This window comes from Fusarium musae, chromosome 5, assembly GCF_019915245.1.
Source record: "Fusarium musae strain F31 chromosome 5, whole genome shotgun sequence".
In the NCBI taxonomy this organism is placed as follows: domain Eukaryota; kingdom Fungi; phylum Ascomycota; class Sordariomycetes; order Hypocreales; family Nectriaceae; genus Fusarium; species Fusarium musae.
The window spans coordinates 3,785,236-3,802,634 of record NC_058391.1 but is presented as its reverse complement, the minus strand read 5'-3'; the positions used below and the strand labels follow the sequence as shown (position 1 = coordinate 3,802,634).

General features: G+C 48.8%; 8 protein-coding genes and 1 non-coding gene across 9 annotated transcripts; 2 read left to right on the top strand and 7 right to left on the bottom strand.

Annotated features, from left to right (window-relative positions):
* Positions 1–233: 233 nt before the first annotated feature.
* Positions 234–817, top strand: J7337_007663 (uncharacterized protein; the record flags this gene model as incomplete). Its single annotated transcript, XM_044825299.1, has 2 exons — positions 234–304; positions 364–817. The coding sequence occupies 2 exons, from the start codon at positions 234–236 to the stop codon at positions 815–817; spliced, it is 525 nt and encodes a 174-aa protein (XP_044680956.1).
* A 215-nt stretch (positions 818–1,032) lies between these two features.
* Positions 1,033–1,907, bottom strand: J7337_007662 (uncharacterized protein; the record flags this gene model as incomplete). Its single annotated transcript, XM_044825298.1, has 3 exons — positions 1,033–1,096; positions 1,145–1,244; positions 1,292–1,907. The coding sequence occupies 3 exons, from the start codon at positions 1,905–1,907 to the stop codon at positions 1,033–1,035; spliced, it is 780 nt and encodes a 259-aa protein (XP_044680955.1).
* Positions 1,908–4,185: 2,278 nt separating this feature from the next.
* Positions 4,186–4,623, top strand: J7337_007661 (uncharacterized protein; the record flags this gene model as incomplete). Its single annotated transcript, XM_044825297.1, has 2 exons — positions 4,186–4,221; positions 4,279–4,623. 2 exons carry the CDS (start codon positions 4,186–4,188, stop codon positions 4,621–4,623), a joined length of 381 nt encoding a protein of 126 aa, XP_044680954.1.
* Positions 4,624–6,792: 2,169 nt separating this feature from the next.
* On the bottom strand, positions 6,793–7,315 carry J7337_007660 (uncharacterized protein; the record flags this gene model as incomplete). The annotated part of the gene is made up of 2 exons (XM_044825296.1): positions 6,793–7,186; positions 7,293–7,315. The coding sequence occupies 2 exons, from the start codon at positions 7,313–7,315 to the stop codon at positions 6,793–6,795; spliced, it is 417 nt and encodes a 138-aa protein (XP_044680953.1).
* A 203-nt stretch (positions 7,316–7,518) lies between these two features.
* Positions 7,519–8,757, bottom strand: J7337_007659 (uncharacterized protein; the record flags this gene model as incomplete). Its single annotated transcript, XM_044825295.1, has 1 exon — positions 7,519–8,757. The coding sequence occupies one exon, from the start codon at positions 8,755–8,757 to the stop codon at positions 7,519–7,521; it is 1,239 nt and encodes a 412-aa protein (XP_044680952.1).
* Positions 8,758–9,057: 300 nt separating this feature from the next.
* Positions 9,058–10,699, bottom strand: J7337_007658 (uncharacterized protein; the record flags this gene model as incomplete). The annotated part of the gene is made up of 2 exons (XM_044825294.1): positions 9,058–10,455; positions 10,514–10,699. The coding sequence occupies 2 exons, from the start codon at positions 10,697–10,699 to the stop codon at positions 9,058–9,060; spliced, it is 1,584 nt and encodes a 527-aa protein (XP_044680951.1).
* A 328-nt stretch (positions 10,700–11,027) lies between these two features.
* Positions 11,028–12,549, bottom strand: J7337_007657 (uncharacterized protein; the record flags this gene model as incomplete). Its single annotated transcript, XM_044825293.1, has 2 exons — positions 11,028–12,227; positions 12,277–12,549. 2 exons carry the CDS (start codon positions 12,547–12,549, stop codon positions 11,028–11,030), a joined length of 1,473 nt encoding a protein of 490 aa, XP_044680950.1.
* A 560-nt stretch (positions 12,550–13,109) lies between these two features.
* On the bottom strand, positions 13,110–13,202 carry J7337_007656. The gene has a single exon. It is a non-coding gene; the product is annotated as a tRNA-Phe (tRNA).
* Positions 13,203–16,244: 3,042 nt separating this feature from the next.
* J7337_007655 (uncharacterized protein) lies at positions 16,245–17,261 on the bottom strand (the record flags this gene model as incomplete). Its single annotated transcript, XM_044825292.1, has 1 exon — positions 16,245–17,261. One exon carries the CDS (start codon positions 17,259–17,261, stop codon positions 16,245–16,247), a length of 1,017 nt encoding a protein of 338 aa, XP_044680949.1.
* Positions 17,262–17,399: the final 138 nt, after the last annotated feature.

The window sequence follows — 17,399 nt, the reverse complement described above, 5'->3', positions numbered from 1 at the left end:
AATGCAACACTGAACCCCGAGAGTAAGTATTTCGATAACTTAAGCGCCGGGCTATTCTTGGATCAATGCTATGTTTACTGAAGCAGGGCCGTTTGTCAAAACGATAATAAGATGGAGCTTGATATGCCGACTGAACATTTTACAAAATTTTACCATTCCAAGCCCATACTATTTCTTGTCGTTGACTATATCCAGCACCACATTTTATCCTAGACTATCATAAAATTACCATAATGGGTTTTAACAAGAACCGACTTTATATCGCATTGTATCCGAGTGGGGTCGTTAACAACGAAGAGCGTCGGTAAGTAGCATTCATCATTCCTCAGTCGCGACTCGAGCCTAATTAAAACATGTAACTAGCTATCATTGGGGATTTCTCATCGGTCCTAAAAACGAGTCCGGAACCGAAGTCCCGGGCATGCGCTACCATGTCAAAAACCACCCGATGCACGGCTGGGTCTATGAAGAGATCGATCTTCCTAACGTCCGGAGCACGAACAGTCTGCTAGCCCGCATCATCATCGCCAAAGTAGAAGACGAGAAGCGGCTTGTCGAAATATTTCGTAGCGCGCCGGTTGTTCAGAGCGACCCAAATTGGCGTTGTCGCACCTGGGTTGCGGACGTCCTTTCGAGGATAGCATCAGACGGCGGTAGGGCTGTTGGCACGTCGGAGCTAGACTGGGCAAAGATTGAGAGGGTTGCTCGTGATTACGTAGCGAACAAGACGGCGACTGGAAGATACATGGACCCGGCGGTCATGCCGTTGCCAAAGCCAACTTGGGATATGCTACAGGGAAAGGAGGTTGTACCTTGACTTAGATTATTGCTTATAACAGTGATCAAAAGGATGTGTAATAATAGAGACAGATAACAATTAGACCTAAGAAGTGTAATTACACCTATAATGTGTAACATGAATAGGATCCTTGTGAGTTGGACTTCCGATAGGCTCAGAACCAACCTTCTGCTGCATCCTGTAAGCGACCGTTCCCCAGGCAAGACCCCTAAAGAATCCATCGCCTCCTAACTCTAGCACTCGACATTCTCATTGCCGGTACTGCAGCCTGTGTTTAGGTTCTTGCCAGGATCAGACCTAGATCTTGTTAGCATTGTGCTTGATAGAAATCCATATTCAACACACCCGTCAGTAGGAGCTTTGACGAATCCAGCTTCTTCCCAGTCACCAAGACACTTTTGGCCAGAGGCACCGCATGACTGGCACATTATTTTCCACATATGTGCTATTCCAGTTAGTAGTTTCTCAAAAGAGACAAGAGCGTACCTATACCTTCTCCCAGATACTTCTGCGCCCAGATCTGGCCGACTGATCCAGCAGGGATGTTGCAGTCGATCTTACCACCATCAGTCCAAGTGTTTGTAACAGCAAGGCCGAGAGAGACACCCAAGACATCCTTGATAGGGTTCCAATCTAAGCCACCTGAGACTTCAACCGAGACTGATTTGGACCAACTGATGGTTCGGGTACCCGAACCCTCACTCAAGCCGGTGTACAGGCAGCCAGAAGCTGTCTCCCACGGGCCCCAGTAGGACTGAGAGTCGCGGGCCTGCCACTGGTCATACACATAGCAAGGGGCAGTATACTGACGCTTGGATATGTCGTCTTTAGCTTCTTTGTCTTCGACTTCTGAGACGCTTGACAATGGAACGAAAGACTGTTTGTCCTTTAGATAGACGACGCTATCAGAATTGGGATGTTTCTTGATGTAGTCATTGAGATCCTTTGAGTCAATGATGAGGTCTTTGGGGTGATTGGCAAGGGCGCGGGAATGAAGTTCATCAGCATGGATCTCTCTAGCCTGTAGATGATGGGAAGTGGTAAGAAACCCAGTTGGAGAGGCGCTAGTTAGTCCAGCGAGAGCCAAGAGAAGAAGGCTTGGAAGCATATTGACGATGGTAAGTAAAGTATACGAGTTGAAGTGATGATTTGCTTTGGTGGTGATATCAGACGTAGTGAGGAATCAGTGAGAATTTATACTTGAAGCAATAAGTACTGTACTCCGAGATGGGTCGCATCTCGACAATTCCTTTCAAAAACCTGCTCATTCGAAGGATTTACCCAACTCGAGCAATTTTCACAAATATCGCACTGAAGCCATCATCAATTACATCAGTCGACAGACCAATGTAATCCACTTTGACTCTAAAAGGAAGTGATCTCATTCTCTCAGGAGATCAACAGCGCTTGCACAACTGCCGATACGCATAATTGCATATGTTAGCCTAGAAGGATTTTTAAACTTGAGGACTCTAGGCGCTCGCATTTTGTTTAGGCTTATTGGATTCACTAGCGCAGTGCACTTTACGAACTACTAGAATAGGAAGCCTGTGCTAGCACGGAATTACGGAATTCCGGCATATTTTGCATGGTGACTAAAATCCTTTGCGATCCTGCTATGCAAAACATGGCATGACTGTTTTGCATGCTTGCAGTAAGCGGGCACTAGAACGTGGCGATGTTGTCAAATGGGGCGATGGTCGAACGAGTCAAGTGCGAAATCAAGTTCAACCTCCTTAAGCCAGAAGAGATCGCACACTGTTTTTGCGTATGTCGCTTTGGCGTCATGGACTTGTAGAGCATGTAGCGCGAGATAGAAATGGCTTTATTACGTATTCTAGCAAGACATATGAATTGAACTGCAACGGTATCTCCATATTAGACCACACAGACAGCCTCCTAGAAGACCTGCCATTCTAAACTACAGATGGTTATTTCAAGGGACGGCCAAAATCTCGAATAACACATCGAGTTATAAGACTCGGGAGCTATACACTTACACAAGTCCAGTAGTGATCCGCTTTAGGATCGTGCCAATGATGTCAACAGCCAAGGACATGGGTTTGCGGCATTTAGAACTGGACCACTCAGAGACTGGGGAAGGCTGTGGAGGAATGGGGGCCGTCCAAGAACACGAAATTTGCAACCCGAAGATGAAAGTAAATTAGCATAGCTTCGCTTAGGGCTGACTGATCTGCATGCACTACAAGCTGAAACATGAACTGGAAGTAGAGTCTCCAGAAGACCAAGGGCGCCAGTGGAAAAATGCCGAGCTCAAGAAAAAGCGTCATTATAGCTGGGCGACATTAACTTCCTGCTTGAAGGGTCAGCCACATGCCATTACCAGTAGAGTCAGAACAACAAATTGGAGGTGCACAGCCTGCGTCGACCTACGCCGACTCGTTAAGGAGGTAAAGACAGCTGGTCTTAGTGATGAGAAGATTTATGTAAATTTAGGATAATTTAGGTACACTTAGTATAGACTTAGTGGGTCTTTAGACTACTGATTCCCTAAGTTTAGGTAAGAACCTTCGGGCTAGCAGCAAAAGTGAAAGATAATGGCTTCACACACTATACAGCAATCATGGCAGGGTGTCATATTGCTGCCAGGTTATTTGTTGTGTCAGGTGGCTGCGCAAGACCTGATTCCCAAGTGGAGCGAACCAAAGGAACGCTCTATCGACACCATTCGTGGACAAGAATTGATGACTTATCCCCGTAAGTCAGTCGAGATTGGCGAAGACATAGAATGTAATGGCAAAGGATACGACATTCTGATGATCGTGGGCCGCCGACCTGATGGACAGTCCCTCTCTGGAGGAGTGACAGCTTGTGAGCCCATCACAATAACACGGAACAGAAAGGGGATTCCCGTTGCGAAGCGAACTCCGGTACTGCCAAGCGGCTTGTCAGTTATAGGGACTTACCGTGAGGTGCAGCCGTATCCGTATCCGGAGAAAAGGTTTCCAGTCCCTGGCAAGGTTGTGCGAGAGGCAGATTGGGAGTGAGACAATTCGCACTGGCTCAATCGTCTTTCAGACCGATATGCTGACCCGGAGGTCTTGCTGGAACATATCAAGACAGAAGCCACTCAAGAACTAGTGCCAATTATAAAGGAGAAGTGACGAGATAAGCTCTACTTTTTCGCCAAGTTGAATTATCCTGAGTTCAAGATTGAGCTCGACGTGACCCGTGAAAGCCAGATCGTATAGTATAAGACTACTTGGGTTGAACGGTTCTCCGGGGGGACTGATGCGACTAGAAAGGTTGTCCACTGGATTGAGGGAGCCGTCCTCAACCTGAAACTGGATCCTAGGTCCTGTGAGGAGACCGAAAGGATTGTGAAAGAGAGAATAGACACTCTCTTCACCTATCACGACTACGAAATGGGGAACTACCGCCGAATGCTAGATTCAATGAGCGTACATCAGTACGCCACTACAGTCACCCACTAAGAACTCCGGTATTCCTTTCTTCAGAACGAAACCCTCCGCGAAGAGGAGGACCACAAGCGACCGGTTGAGAAGCCAAAGAGCATGGAGGCGTTGGCAACCGACCTCGCGAAACCGAAGCAATACTTACCAACCAAGGATGCACAAGGATTTGAGTTACAATCATTAACTTCCGACGAGAAAAGGTCTGAGTATCTCGAAACGCAACGCAACATCTCGGTTGAAGAGCAGAATCAATGGCCCCAGCAGCTATTTACCCTCGAATCGGCCGCGCTCGCGACCAGTGTCCCCAATAATCGGAGGCTTGGTCAACGTACTCATGAAATTCGAGATAAATGGACTTCTGAAGCTCGCCGAAATTCACGGAAGTAAGCCATTGATATGTCTCTCCGGTCCGTCTAGCCCAGCCTATTTCAGCCCTATAATTGGAAAGTACAGAACGTTATACATGAGCGGCTTATGCGGGTCACAGGGCTATGCTTCGCGAAAGCACCAAAGCATGAAATGGGAGTAAGCTGAAGCTATCAAAAAAACAGGCCCTTCTCAAAGTTCTTCCACTTCGTGCCAATTGGCTGAACAAGTGTAAAAGCTGCACCAGTCTGTTTCATCTCTTGCACCCCATTGGTCAAATACAACGGCGTCATCTCTCCGTCATCACTAAAGAACAGCTTCGGCCTCTCCCTTCTTTTGAACACCTGCCAAGATCCATCTGTAAAAGTGATATTGGAGCTGAAAGCCTCTTGGAGCTTGAAATGCCACGGCCCTGTGAGCTTCCTTGAGAAGAGATGAGATCCAATACGGGCCATTGCTGTTTATCGTTTTCAACTTAGCCTATCATCCAGTGGTTTATGGAGTGCCAGTTGCCTCGCTTGTCGCGCCATATAAAAGGGTCTTCGGTCCATTCTGGGTTTTCTTGCTCTGTGACATTCCATGTTGCTTGGTATTTGAGCTTATAATTCCCATTCCAACGCTTGGCGGTGAAGATTGAATAGTCTTTGATCCCAAGAACTATTTCGCTGAATGGGTTGTTGCGCGTCCAGAGAGGGAATGCGGAGGGGTTGGTAGCGTGGATGCCAGCTGGACGGTCACTATCAAGAATTATCTTGAATGGGGACCATGGCCCACGAATATCGTCAGCAGCCGAAACAGAAATATTGTTAGGCCACCTGGTGTAGCTAATGCTTTCGCACTTCGTGAACTTCTTATCATATTCCACGCCAATGCTGTACAGGAGGTACTTCTTATCAGCAGGGCTCCAGATGACGTCTGGATTATGTGCGAAGTTCCTGGAAACATCTTGGACATATTCATATGGCCCTTGAGGCCCGTTTTGCGATTCGGCACGGATGATGTAAGAATGAGGGCGCCAACCCTTCAGACCGTAGCCATGACTGAACTGCACTGTGAATAGATGGAATAGCCGCTTGTTATCACGATCTTGAACAATCCGACCTCCCTAAGAGGTATTAGGCTAGATACCAAAATCTGTGGGACTGGGAGGCTCGTATGTCTGGTTGTAGCTAGGGTATCGCGTCGCCGGAGCAAGATCAAGACGACCGCAATCGTTGCCAATCCAGCCTGGATCACAACGGCAGACCTTTTTCCATCTCGAACATATTCCGTTCAGACTGCAGTCCTCGTCATTTCTGCAAGCATCAGCAAGTCAGCGACTCAATACCTCAATATCACAAGTTGACCTCGCTGATGAGCCGATGGGCATAAAGTTATTATCCTGCTCCTGATCAGAATTTCGTGGCAGACTGATATTCTGGAACATCCACATCTGATAGGAGGATTATCTCACGCCTCAATCATGCATACGCATGCAGAGGATCATCTTGTTGTTTACTCTCAAGGGAACCCACCCCGCAATGACTGAAGATCAATGAATCAGCTCGGTATAAATCTCACCGAGATGCCTCAAGAACGTCATTCCCAAGGCAAAACAGGAATGAATCGAGGGTCGGCTATCTCAACTAAAGCAGGTACCTAGTCTAAACTCCACTTATCCTACGCTAAATTTATACTAAATTATCCTAAATATGCCTGAGACTTTGCTGAAAAAGAGTGTTGTTTTGAGTTGATAGATGCCACATCTGACGGGTCACACCACGTGTCTCGCACGTTCTCCTGCAAAGTCTTCTCGTTCCCGGTGCGGAATGGTGAGAGGAGATATCCCCAAGTCCGATCAAGTGCGCGCCGACTAAGGGTACAACCTTGAGGATGAAAGAGGAAGCACACGATGAACCAATCGAGTAGTCGAATGGTGAGCACGGGTATTGTCCCGGGTGGCTTGAGGATTACGAAGCAGAAGGCTTTGAAAGCCGCCCACGGATCCATGGCGATAGTCAAGGGGACCTGCCCGAGCCAGCACATGACATGCTAATACAAGAACGCGGTGATGTGGCAGACCACGTCGAAAAGGGTCTTCATGATACGCATCGCGGATCCATTTTGCAGCGAGGTCGAGCTCCTTCCGAACATCAGGGGATGTGGCAGGTCGATATTTGTATTTCTTCTAGAAAAAGCGGATTGGGCTTCCTACATCGAGTCGATGACGGAGCTGGGCGGCGTAGCCTCCAGCAACAATACAGGCAGTGCCGATCCTTTCCTCCAAGAGAGATAAGATAGAGATCTAGCGCCGGGGAAAGCAGGCAAGACAAACGACCGGATATCTCGCAAAGTCGCAAGCAGATCGTCAATTTGGTCCTCAAGGGACTTCTTGGCGCTGGCTCGTCCGGGTTCCAGTTTGCCGTTGTCTGTGGGAGAGGGCTCTTCGTGAGTACTGGTTGTCGTGGAATCCTGAGGAGACGTCATGCTACCGTAGGTTTTGGGCAGATCTTCCGAAGGAGCAAACATGACGCGAGAGATGTAGCTGTTCGTGATCTCGAGCGCGAACTCGGAGTCCGGATCCGGTGGATTGGCGGGGAAGAGACTGCTATCGCCTCAACAGAGGCAGAAGAGAGAGGCCACAAGGGCGGCGAGCATGGGGAATGAGCTGTATTGATATTCTATTGCAGAGTGGGACATATTTTACACACCTCTCGTTCGCCTGGCAGTGCATTTTTCTATTATAACATCTTATTCTACAACACCCATATCCTAATTCAATTACGCAAAAACTAGATATCTCTAATCGCCAGACCCAGACGATTCTATCTGTACTTATTTCTAGTCTTCAAGGTATCGTGCGCTTCATACACGAGTAGGGTGGCAAACCAATCGATGTGGGACTCTTGAGTACCATATAAATGAGCTAGACTATCATCACTGTCCCGATTTTTCCAATAGCTCCCCTACTCGTGCCTTGACCTTGTTCAACTCTTGCTCCAGCTGCTCACCTTGAAACTTACCAGGCAACCACCAAGGAGCAATCTTCTCAACCAATTCTTCCAGCAATGCCATCTGCTCCCAATGATCCTTCTTGATTCCTGCCAACGGTGTTGGTACACCATTGCTCTCCAACCGCTTTAAATACACCTCGTACATATCTTTAGGCCAGTCGCCATTGTTGGCGATGCAGTCATTCAGGAACTCATCGAGCGGTGGAAAGAAGCCGGAGAATTCAAAGTCCACGATGCCTGTGACCTGGGGAGGTAGGCCGGATACAAGAATGTTTCGTGGGGATAGGTCGTAGTGGGTGAATACAAACGAGTCGTCTTTGGTGTTCAGGCTGCTGATGGTAGGGAGGTCTTGCTGTATGAATGCCTCCAGAGGCTGTATGAGATCTCTATTTGGTCCAAATGTCTCGTTCGTCTCCAAAGTTCTCATCTTGTTCTCAGTTCTGAGTTTGTAGTACTCTGCCACGGAAGTGATGCCGTCTTTACAATAGAGCTCCTCTCCAAGCATGCCTCTGATAACAAACTGCATTTCGCTGGTGCCATCCGAGCTTGGGATTTCGATGTCAGGCTGGCATCCCATTTGATGAAAGGAAATGTTTCCAGTAAAGCGCTCAGGAGGGACGTTGCGCCGCCAATTGGTAAAATAATCCGCCAAATGTGTTGCCAGACGAAACTCGTCATCGTTGTTGAGCGCAGCTAAGTTGATGGGCTTTCCGGGAACTCTCGTCATTAATATCCAACCACTCGCAGTCTCGTCTACACCGCTGAGCTTCACCTCCTTGCGCTGTGCGTCCTTGGTGCCGATAGTCATTCCGTCTTGGGACCAAGCTATCGCACAAGGTGCTGGAATTTGAGGGCAAAAGTGTTCCAGCAGGAGGAGACAAGAAACCTCATTCTCAATCTTGTCTGGCCCAAAACCTCGACCATTGATCTTGAGCACAAGCTTATCGACTGCGGTTGCATCGTTACGAGTCTGCGATCTTCTGCGGCATTCTAGATGATAGATTCGGTTGTTAAAGGACTTCAAAGCTGAAAGAGCCTCCACTTCTACGTCGGTAGTGTCGGGGAGCATATGGCGCACTAAACGGCCGATGTTCTCGCGGGACATGCGCACACCAAAGTTTGGATGATGCGGTGGTGTTGACGGTCGGGGATCAGATGACATCTTATTTGCTTGTAGATACCGAGAGTTGCATGAAAGAACAGAAGGTTTATTGTCATAGCGATAGCAAGAATCACAATTGAAGATCGCTGCACATTTTTGCGGCAATGCGGGGTGACTCATCCCCCGGCGACAGGTCTCAACACGATGGTCTGGCCACCCGGCCTCTGAAGCTATTTCACAAACATCATCATAAAAAGCAATCCTCTCGTAAAGAACAAAATCCTTCAACATACTTGCTCAGCCCCCAGAACCATCTTCGGTGACTCTCGCATTAATCGTCCGAGATGCGAGAATAGAACCCTAGTCTTCTTCCTCCGCATGACTAAACGCAGCGACGCACGCCTTCTCCAAATCCTCAACGCGCTCACCTGTCTTGACCAAAACAGCACGCAAATTCTCTCGAAATCCCTCCATCTCACTGTAGTTCTCGTGTACCTCTCGTGCCTTTTCAATATGATCCAGGGCTCGGATGTGCTTCTTTGCTTTCTCGACCTTGTCAATCGCTTCGGTATGTCGTGCCCGCAGCTCCTCGACCGTAAATCCGCCCAGAGAGGCAGAGGACGTCCGGAGAAAAGAGTCGAGTAGTCTGTTCATGCCGTTGAAGTACACTTCTCCCATGTTGGCTAGAGTTCCGGCCAGGATATCGTGATTGGCTTGTTCTCTCAGCCCATTGCTCGTGGTATCGATCATTTTCTTGCTGTGCTCGCGGATTTGTTGGAGTTGGTCTTCTTTGGCTTTCAGGGTTACCAGTGCGTATTTTGTAGCTGTCTTTTCAGACTCTGCTCGTTCCAAATTCCCCATTGCTTCTGCTCGAAGCTGAGCGAGTCTTTCCGGCTTGATGCCCGTCATGAGTGTCTTGTACTTGTCATACATCGAGTTCCCTGTGTTGTTCATCTGCTCGAAAGTCCGCTTTCTCGTCACTGGTGGAGCGGATTGCGTTTCACCGTTTGTGGGCTGAGGCTGCGTCGGTGTTGCATGTTCGTGAGCGGTAGGCACTTCAACAGTTGCTGGGACATTGTCGTTGTCATTTGCGGAAGGTGCCTCATGGCCAGGAACTGTCTGAATAGATGTAGGCTCACTTTGCTCGCTCGTCTCGACTTTGATGCCATTGGGCTTTTCGCTTCCACCCTCGATATGAACAGCAGTCGAGCTTTGTCGTCCTTGGACAGAAGCCTCTGGGGCTGTAAGCGCTCCCTCATGATTGATCTGGCCGATGATCTCTTGCTCCAGTGCTTGGGAGAGACAATGCTCCCCACCATCGCCCACGGCCGTTCTGAGGGCGCCATCTTCAGCCCAGAGAGAGTCGAGGTCGATTCCATAGGTCTGCGCAGCCTGTGTAATTGAAACCAAGATTCCCACATACGATGAGGGCACTGGAGTACCAAACGACCTTTCAAGGCCAGCCCGAATATCAGCGGGAAGCCAATTCGGACCACCCCAGTTGTTGGTCAGCCACTGAGTGTCGGCGGTAACCATCCTGAAGTAGCCTTCCCAGTAGCCGCTGTGGAACCTCCCTGCTTCCCTCGTAGCTTGTTGATGAAGCGCCCCGCGGTCCTGGCAGTAGCTGATAATGTCGGAGAGAATAGATGTGATATCCGCAGCGCAATTTGACACGATCTTGAGTCCACGAGTGAACTTTTCCGAGATATGTTGTGGCGTGGTGCAATCTTGGATGTAAAAAGTCAGGAACCGGATCTTCTACGATTTGTTAGCCTCTCAGAGGACCGAGTGTGATAGTCACTGATAGGGGACGGACAATATTGGGGGTGGAGGGTGCGGATCGTCGGGCGGGTACATGCTGAGGAGGTGTTTGGTGAGCGGGTGCAACTGGAGGCTGAACGATGGAAGTGATGAGCTGTCGTCGCGGGTGACTAGTTCGCTGATCGTCTGTTGACTGAGAATTCATCTCTGCAGCTCGAGCGGCTCTCGTGATTCTCTTCATCTTGTCAGAATAGAAGTCGGATTGAAATGTATTGATGAAGATGGACACCAGAAGGCGAAGGCGCAGGCTGCAAGGTCCAGGTTGTAGGCTCCTGCCTTGTGTAAAAAACGGGGCAATAAAAAAGACGCCCGGCTGCAAGAACGAGGCAGTGATTACATAAAGAGCTACTGGAAACTGCCCGTCGCTCGAGGTAGGTATAGAATACTTGAGCCTTCGTCTCGCATCAGCTATAAGGTGTCGACTCCTCTGGATTTTACGATCAACGAGAAGTGGAAGAAGAGAGGTTTGATGTCAAGCAAAATCACTTGCGTGTTTAATAAAGTAAATACTATGATCGCGGCAGAGACGGTACAATTTGGCTAACCCAGCCAATAATCTGCGGTGCCCCAAAACTGATCTTGCAGCCAGTTGAAGTTGATTCAACTCTGGTCTGCCGGCCCGCAGCACTGCCTGACACTGACCACGGCCCATACCCAAACAGCTCACTGCCAGCTTTCCAAAACTCCTCTATAGCCTTCACTCGTCCCCTGAATTCAATCGTTGTGTCAGCAGCAATGACAAATGAGGTCGGATAAGCAGGAAAAGCCCATTCACTGCTCCTCTCCTCTTCCTGGGCCTCGAGCACGAGCATCTCATGGATGCGACTTGGGCCAGGGCTAACTTTGACTCCTCTTTGAGCATCAAGGTCCGTGTCGCTGAAGAGCTCGCTGTGCAGCCATGGGCGGCTGATGTTGACAACGAGGGCAGAAAATGAAATGCCGACATCGCAGGATGCCATCTCCTGGCGCAGTTCCTTAGGCAAGTTAGCATCTCCCAAGGTCCAGAGGCCATAGCTGGCGCTTCCACCTCCGTAAGTCTGTATATCAGATGCAGAGTAGGATATCGTGACTTTACTCCATGTAATTTCGTCACTGCCGTTCAGCTGCCCAAGATCATTGCCATGCCACTCCGCGGCCTTAGCTTTGCAGGCCGTAGCCCAGGCCTTGGGCGCGAGACTAACCCCGTAGACTTCCTCTCCATCGCCGCTTGGATCGTCTATCGCAGAGCTCCTCATCGCCTCCTTACTGTTTTCGATGCGCGCCATAGAATCCACCTGAACCATACCAAAGATCATATCGACCTCCATCTTCTTTCCATTGATAACCCAATCCATCCATGCAGCTTGAATAGCATTCTTGTAGGACTTTGCTTCACTCTTCATCCATTTATCAAAATATTCCTGTCGCTTTTTGACGTAGTCCTTGGTCCCCTCTTCAATGGCATTTTCCGCCTTACGAGCAGCATTGATCTTTGCCTGTTCCCAAGCCTGCTGCCGTTCAGCCCACTTCATCTCCTTGTCGCGATAAGCTTCAATGAAGGTCTTTGAGGTTCCGGGTATTTTCTTTTTGAGAAGCTCCATTGACTTTGCGTAGTCCATGTTTCCATGGCTGGGGATGCCTGGGCTGGGAGTGAATACCGGACTTGCGGGAATTAAACTGTCGATGGCGCGAGCATAACTGTGTGCGACACTCTTTCTTTCGATGCCCACCTTATGATGCGTCAGCACTGAGGTCTGGGTGAGATGGTGCTCTGCATACTGCGCATTTGGCTACCGGCATCATTCGGTCAACTAAGCTGGCTTCGGCCTGTCTGACATTTGCTGGAGGGAAATGATGTTTGGATTCATTATACACAAATGAGTCATCGCGGTCCGAGTTGACCAGATCAATCACAGTTCCAGGGGCGGTGATGGTCAGGTACTGCTCTGGCCCGATGGGGAGAGATGCGGAGATGGCATCGCTAACCTGTGCGCTCACGCTCGCAATGGAGGTGAGAGCTTCTCTAGGCAGTTTATCAAAGTTGGAAGGCATAGTATTTCGCAGGTAGGTAGATGTTCAAGCCCAGAAGACTTGGAAGTTAGATCGATATTGGATGGAAGGCGATGATAAACTCTCGCGCTTTTAGGCCTCGTGTCACTTGCTCCCAGTGTTTGGTAGACTTCAGCAAGCCACATTTTACACGGCTGCGGGCCTTGCATGGGGACAACAAAAACAATTCTTAGTGACAAAAACATTCAGGCGCGTTCGGCGTAAATTTAGTGGACTCTTGAAACAGCACTTCTGGCACCTCGAATCACTGTGGGAAGTTTTCTTGCTCCATGTGAGCAGTTCAATCGATAGCGCGCTGTATCAAGTGGGCTGACAGACCAGGAATGGTAAAGACGATTGATAGTTTGCTGCAGGTTTTAGGTACAACTGACCAATGGAACGAACCCTTGTGATTGTGGGATGGCCAAGTCACCTTGGCGATATCGCTCATGCGCTGGAGGGCGGCATAGGAGTGTGCCTGCGAAATGTGCGTAATAGGGCAAAAATAGTTCATGCACTGCGCATATAGACAGAGTTGAAGGTTTCGGCAAAAAATTAAGACTTGCGGTTTGTGTGGATCGAACACACGACCTTCAGATATCAGTGGATTGAAGTTTGACTTCAGTCTGACGCTCTCCCAACTGAGCTAAACCCGCTGACTAATATTGTTTTTTTGCCGCTTCTCAAGGTATAGATAGTCGTAACGTCGGCAAGACGTACGTACAGTATGCTTTCTCAGCATCTGCGATCAAATCCAATTGGATATTGAACTGAGAAGCAGGTTTTGGATTGTTGTTCACATAGATTACGTACTGCGTACAGTGAATTTCTACAGAGTTTTGTTTTAAAGTTCGTAGACCTAGTAGGCTATGGTTATGTCGTGCGCCTGACCTCGCTCTGTACGTCTTTGAGTTCTCTAAACCTAACCTTGGAGCAACCACAGGAAATATACTTCAAGAACATAATTGACTTACTCTCTTATCGTGCGAGTAAGCGGGCTTGTCACACTTGAGGGAAAATATTTAAACCTCCTGTTGCCCTGCGCCGCCTTACTGTTTTTTTCTCTTGCAGATACCTCGCTTTCCTACATATCTATACCATGGCTGCTACCTTGATCTTGGCAGAAGGGCCTTGCCCTGCAATTGCTGTGGTACATCTCGTGGTAATTTTCATGGCAGAGTTATACAGAAAACTGATGAGTACGAAAGCTGGTCTTGTATAGCAATGTTATAACTGACTATTGTCGTAGGCGTAATCTGCCGAATCACCAGGTGGGAAAACACACCCGAAAGTGGAACAGGTACGAGGATATACTCGCAAGAGAGTTCGAATTACTGATCAATATCGATTAGACTATGAATACTCGATGAGAAGTGCGGATGCCGAAACAAACAGCAAGGAATCTGCGATCGAACTAAGCCTCTGGATGAAACCACCTTCTTCAACACTCGGAAACGGACTTCCTCATCACACACAGCTTATCCATGACCACGCCAATCCTAGCTCTCTTGATGCTTCTAGACTGCAGAGACTTCCTGATGAAATACTGTCGATGATCATCTCCTGGCTCTCAAAAGGGGATAGCGAAGGCGGGCTTGCTTTCTTTGCCTTGCGGCACGTGTCTCGGCGCTTCCGACGCCTGACAGAAGGCGCTGAGTTCCAAGACCACTATTTCTCAACCCGGTATTGTTGCAAGTGGTGTTCTGGCGGCTATGAAGATCTGTCGAGTCCTGGAAGATATCCGTGGCAGGTACGCCATTGCTTCGAGTACAACGTGCCATTCCCGGATTTGAAGGCTAAAGTTGGGAAGCTGATGCGAAAGGACTATGCTTGCAAAACTTGCCAGAGGCTTAGAAAATCAGATTCTCTGTGGAAAGATCCTGTCACTTGCAAGTTTCAAGCGCTCGACCCCTGCTCGCGGTCGTCATGGTCAAAGTGCGACCCCTGTGGCGTTGAGCACCCTAACGCGTGCTTTGCCAGATGGCAACGCGTCAAGCCCAAGAGTGTCTGCATTGGGAGAAAAGGCCATATCAGACTTTGTGATCATAAAACACTGACCTGGGACGATATAAAGAACCGCATCGACGGGGGGCAGAATGGCGAAGGGCGGATATTGGTGGGGCGCTGCGACCATGAGGATCACTCTGAACCTTGTAGCGAAGGCAAAGGTCCGCAGGCATTTGCTACAAAGCTTCCGGGCGGGATGACTGTGGTACTCATCTTCTGGAGAGGACATTCTGGCGGTGACTCATCCGTTTTTCATCCGAGTGGCTATTTGTATAAGACAAAGCTTAGGGAAGCCATTCAGAACATCCGATTACAGGGAGGCCGACATATGGTATCGCAACGAGGAGTCAACTCTATGGCAGAATGGGACTCTATCGCCGAAATCGATGGATCAGAGTCTATCTCGCCGGACCTGATCAAACTTCGTGGTGGCTGGGCATCCCAAGACCCAGGTCGCCCGCACGCCTGCAGCCCATTCCGCACCTTAAAGACGGCTTGCGGTCATTGTGAGAAAGAAAAGGGCTGTATCGTTGTGACGTATCTCAGAAGGATATGCTTTGACATGCCGGAGACAAGCGGGGGAGGCCTACCCCATGATTGGTTCCACGCCATGCATACAGCTTCCTATGAATATTCTGGCCACTATGGTGTCCCTGAGACTTGTCGTCATACGAGCTGTCGTTATCACTACGACGAGGGGATGGTGACTAGTTACCCTGTGCTTAATATGGCTGTATCTGCAAGAAAGACCGTATAAGAGATAAGGGTTCCGCCGTCCTGATTGATTCAGGATAGCTCGTCGCCTAGTGCGAAAAGGCTTTGCGAAAGGATCCAAGCTCATCAGATGCTCTGCGCCAATGCAAAGATTTCTGTGGTCAGGATATTAAGCCTATCCGGGCCTGTGAAGGTGAAGGTGATAAAAACAAAATCTGCTTTATCGCATATACATGGATAATTGAACCCCACTCTAGTACGCATTTATTAACGCTGTTTGCAATGTCTCTGAGCTTTTTGCTTTCCTCGTGAAAAAGGACGATTATCTTCGCCTGGCATAATAGAATAATTGAGCACTCAAGAAGGTAATTGTGCCAATTTTCAGTCAGTCCGATCTTGCAATCATGAGATAAAAGAAGATACTAAGATGGTAGATGAATACAAGCACACAAGACACGGAGTTGCTAGAGCAACTATTCCTCGACATCTCAATAAGCGATGTCCTCCATCCTAGGGAGGGCGCTCCCGTCTTCGAGCCCTGGGCGAGCGAATACGTGAACGCAATTCGCGAGTGCAGGTTCGGCGACGCAATCTGGGCGCGGTACCAAATGCTTGGACAGACAGTTAATGGGTTGTGCAGAGGGAAGACCATCATTGAGAGAATCACTGAGGATGCGATGGGCTACAAGAAATACTCATCAGAATTTTACGATGAGGCCGTCGCTTTTTACAGGGCTAGTAACAGCGGCTCTGACGGCCATCCTGAGGTAATTGAGATTATCTTGCGGATCGACACCGAAGACCTTACCGGGAAGCATATCCCTGAGGATGGCTGATAGGCTCTGTTTTATTCGTTCTTGTGGATGGTCTGTTGGTTCTGAGTCATGTCGTCGTATTCGATGTCGATGAGGCACTTCGGATGTCACGGCTCATCCGGAGAATCCGGGAAAAGACCCCCTCAATTAATTCTATCTATTTTACTTTGACATCTGTTTCAACCTGCGTGACAACCACTCCCCAGCAGTATAAACCCTCTCCTCACCAACTTTCCCGCCGACAGTAACGACAGGTTCATCCTTGTACTGCTCAACAGGCTCCATCAACACATCATCAGCTGGTCTGACAAAATACACCAAACTGTACCGATCTAGTTGTCCTGACGGTCCAGGTAAAGGCACAACGCGATGCTTTCCCGACTTGAGGCGTCCATTGCTGAACTTTACCATTGCATCGCCGAGATTGATGATAGCGTGTCCGGGTAATGGTTTGACAAATGCCCATTCTCCTTGTCTTGCGGGGTCGTGAGATTGGATCTGAAGACCGCCGACCCAATTGAACAGCACGGTGATGCTGCCAAAGTCCGTATGGGATGCAAGACCAATTCTTTTACCATCTACCGAGTCACAACCTGGCATCTTGGTCATTCTGATATGATCTCCAGAAATTGAAGAGATGTTATTTCTCCTGGCAAACTCGTCGGATGGTAGGTCAAGTTGCTGGGCTAAAATGCGAAGGATCATGAGTCCCAAAGAGTGACAGTTTTCAGCAAACTTCCCCAAGTACGTCCACTGGTTGGTGATCTCGGCAGGATAGTTTCGCGACTCAGAGTTTCCCAATAAGTGATCTTTGCTCACGTTGAAGAACTCTGTTGTATCAGGTCGTGCATCTTTATCAGTCTGCTTGACTGCCCCGGCGGGTTTGTAGCCGAACATTTGTTTGCCTCGCGCAGCGAGACATTCCATCTTTTGGTTCAGAGGGATGTTCAGAGCGCGTTTTGAGATAGCGAGGACATCTTCGGTGTCGTTCAGAAGAGATTGTCCCGCGGGGTCATCGGTGAGGTCAAGATAGAAGAAGCCATCTGATTGAGAAGCTTTGAGAACTTTGTTCATCTCATTTTCATCAGAGCACTTTAGCTTGGAGTATGAGATTCGGGCGATTGGCACCGTAGGCACATCATCCGGGAATGGAGGAATGGTGTTGTCAAGACTGCCCATGCTGGTAGTTGGTTTACTGTAAGATATGTGATGAACTAATTGGAGACCTCTAAATGATCAATTGAAGCTGGCCGGTTCGACTGTTAAGTATTGAGTGGCTATTGTTAGTGGACGGGAAGATTCATGAGACGATGACGC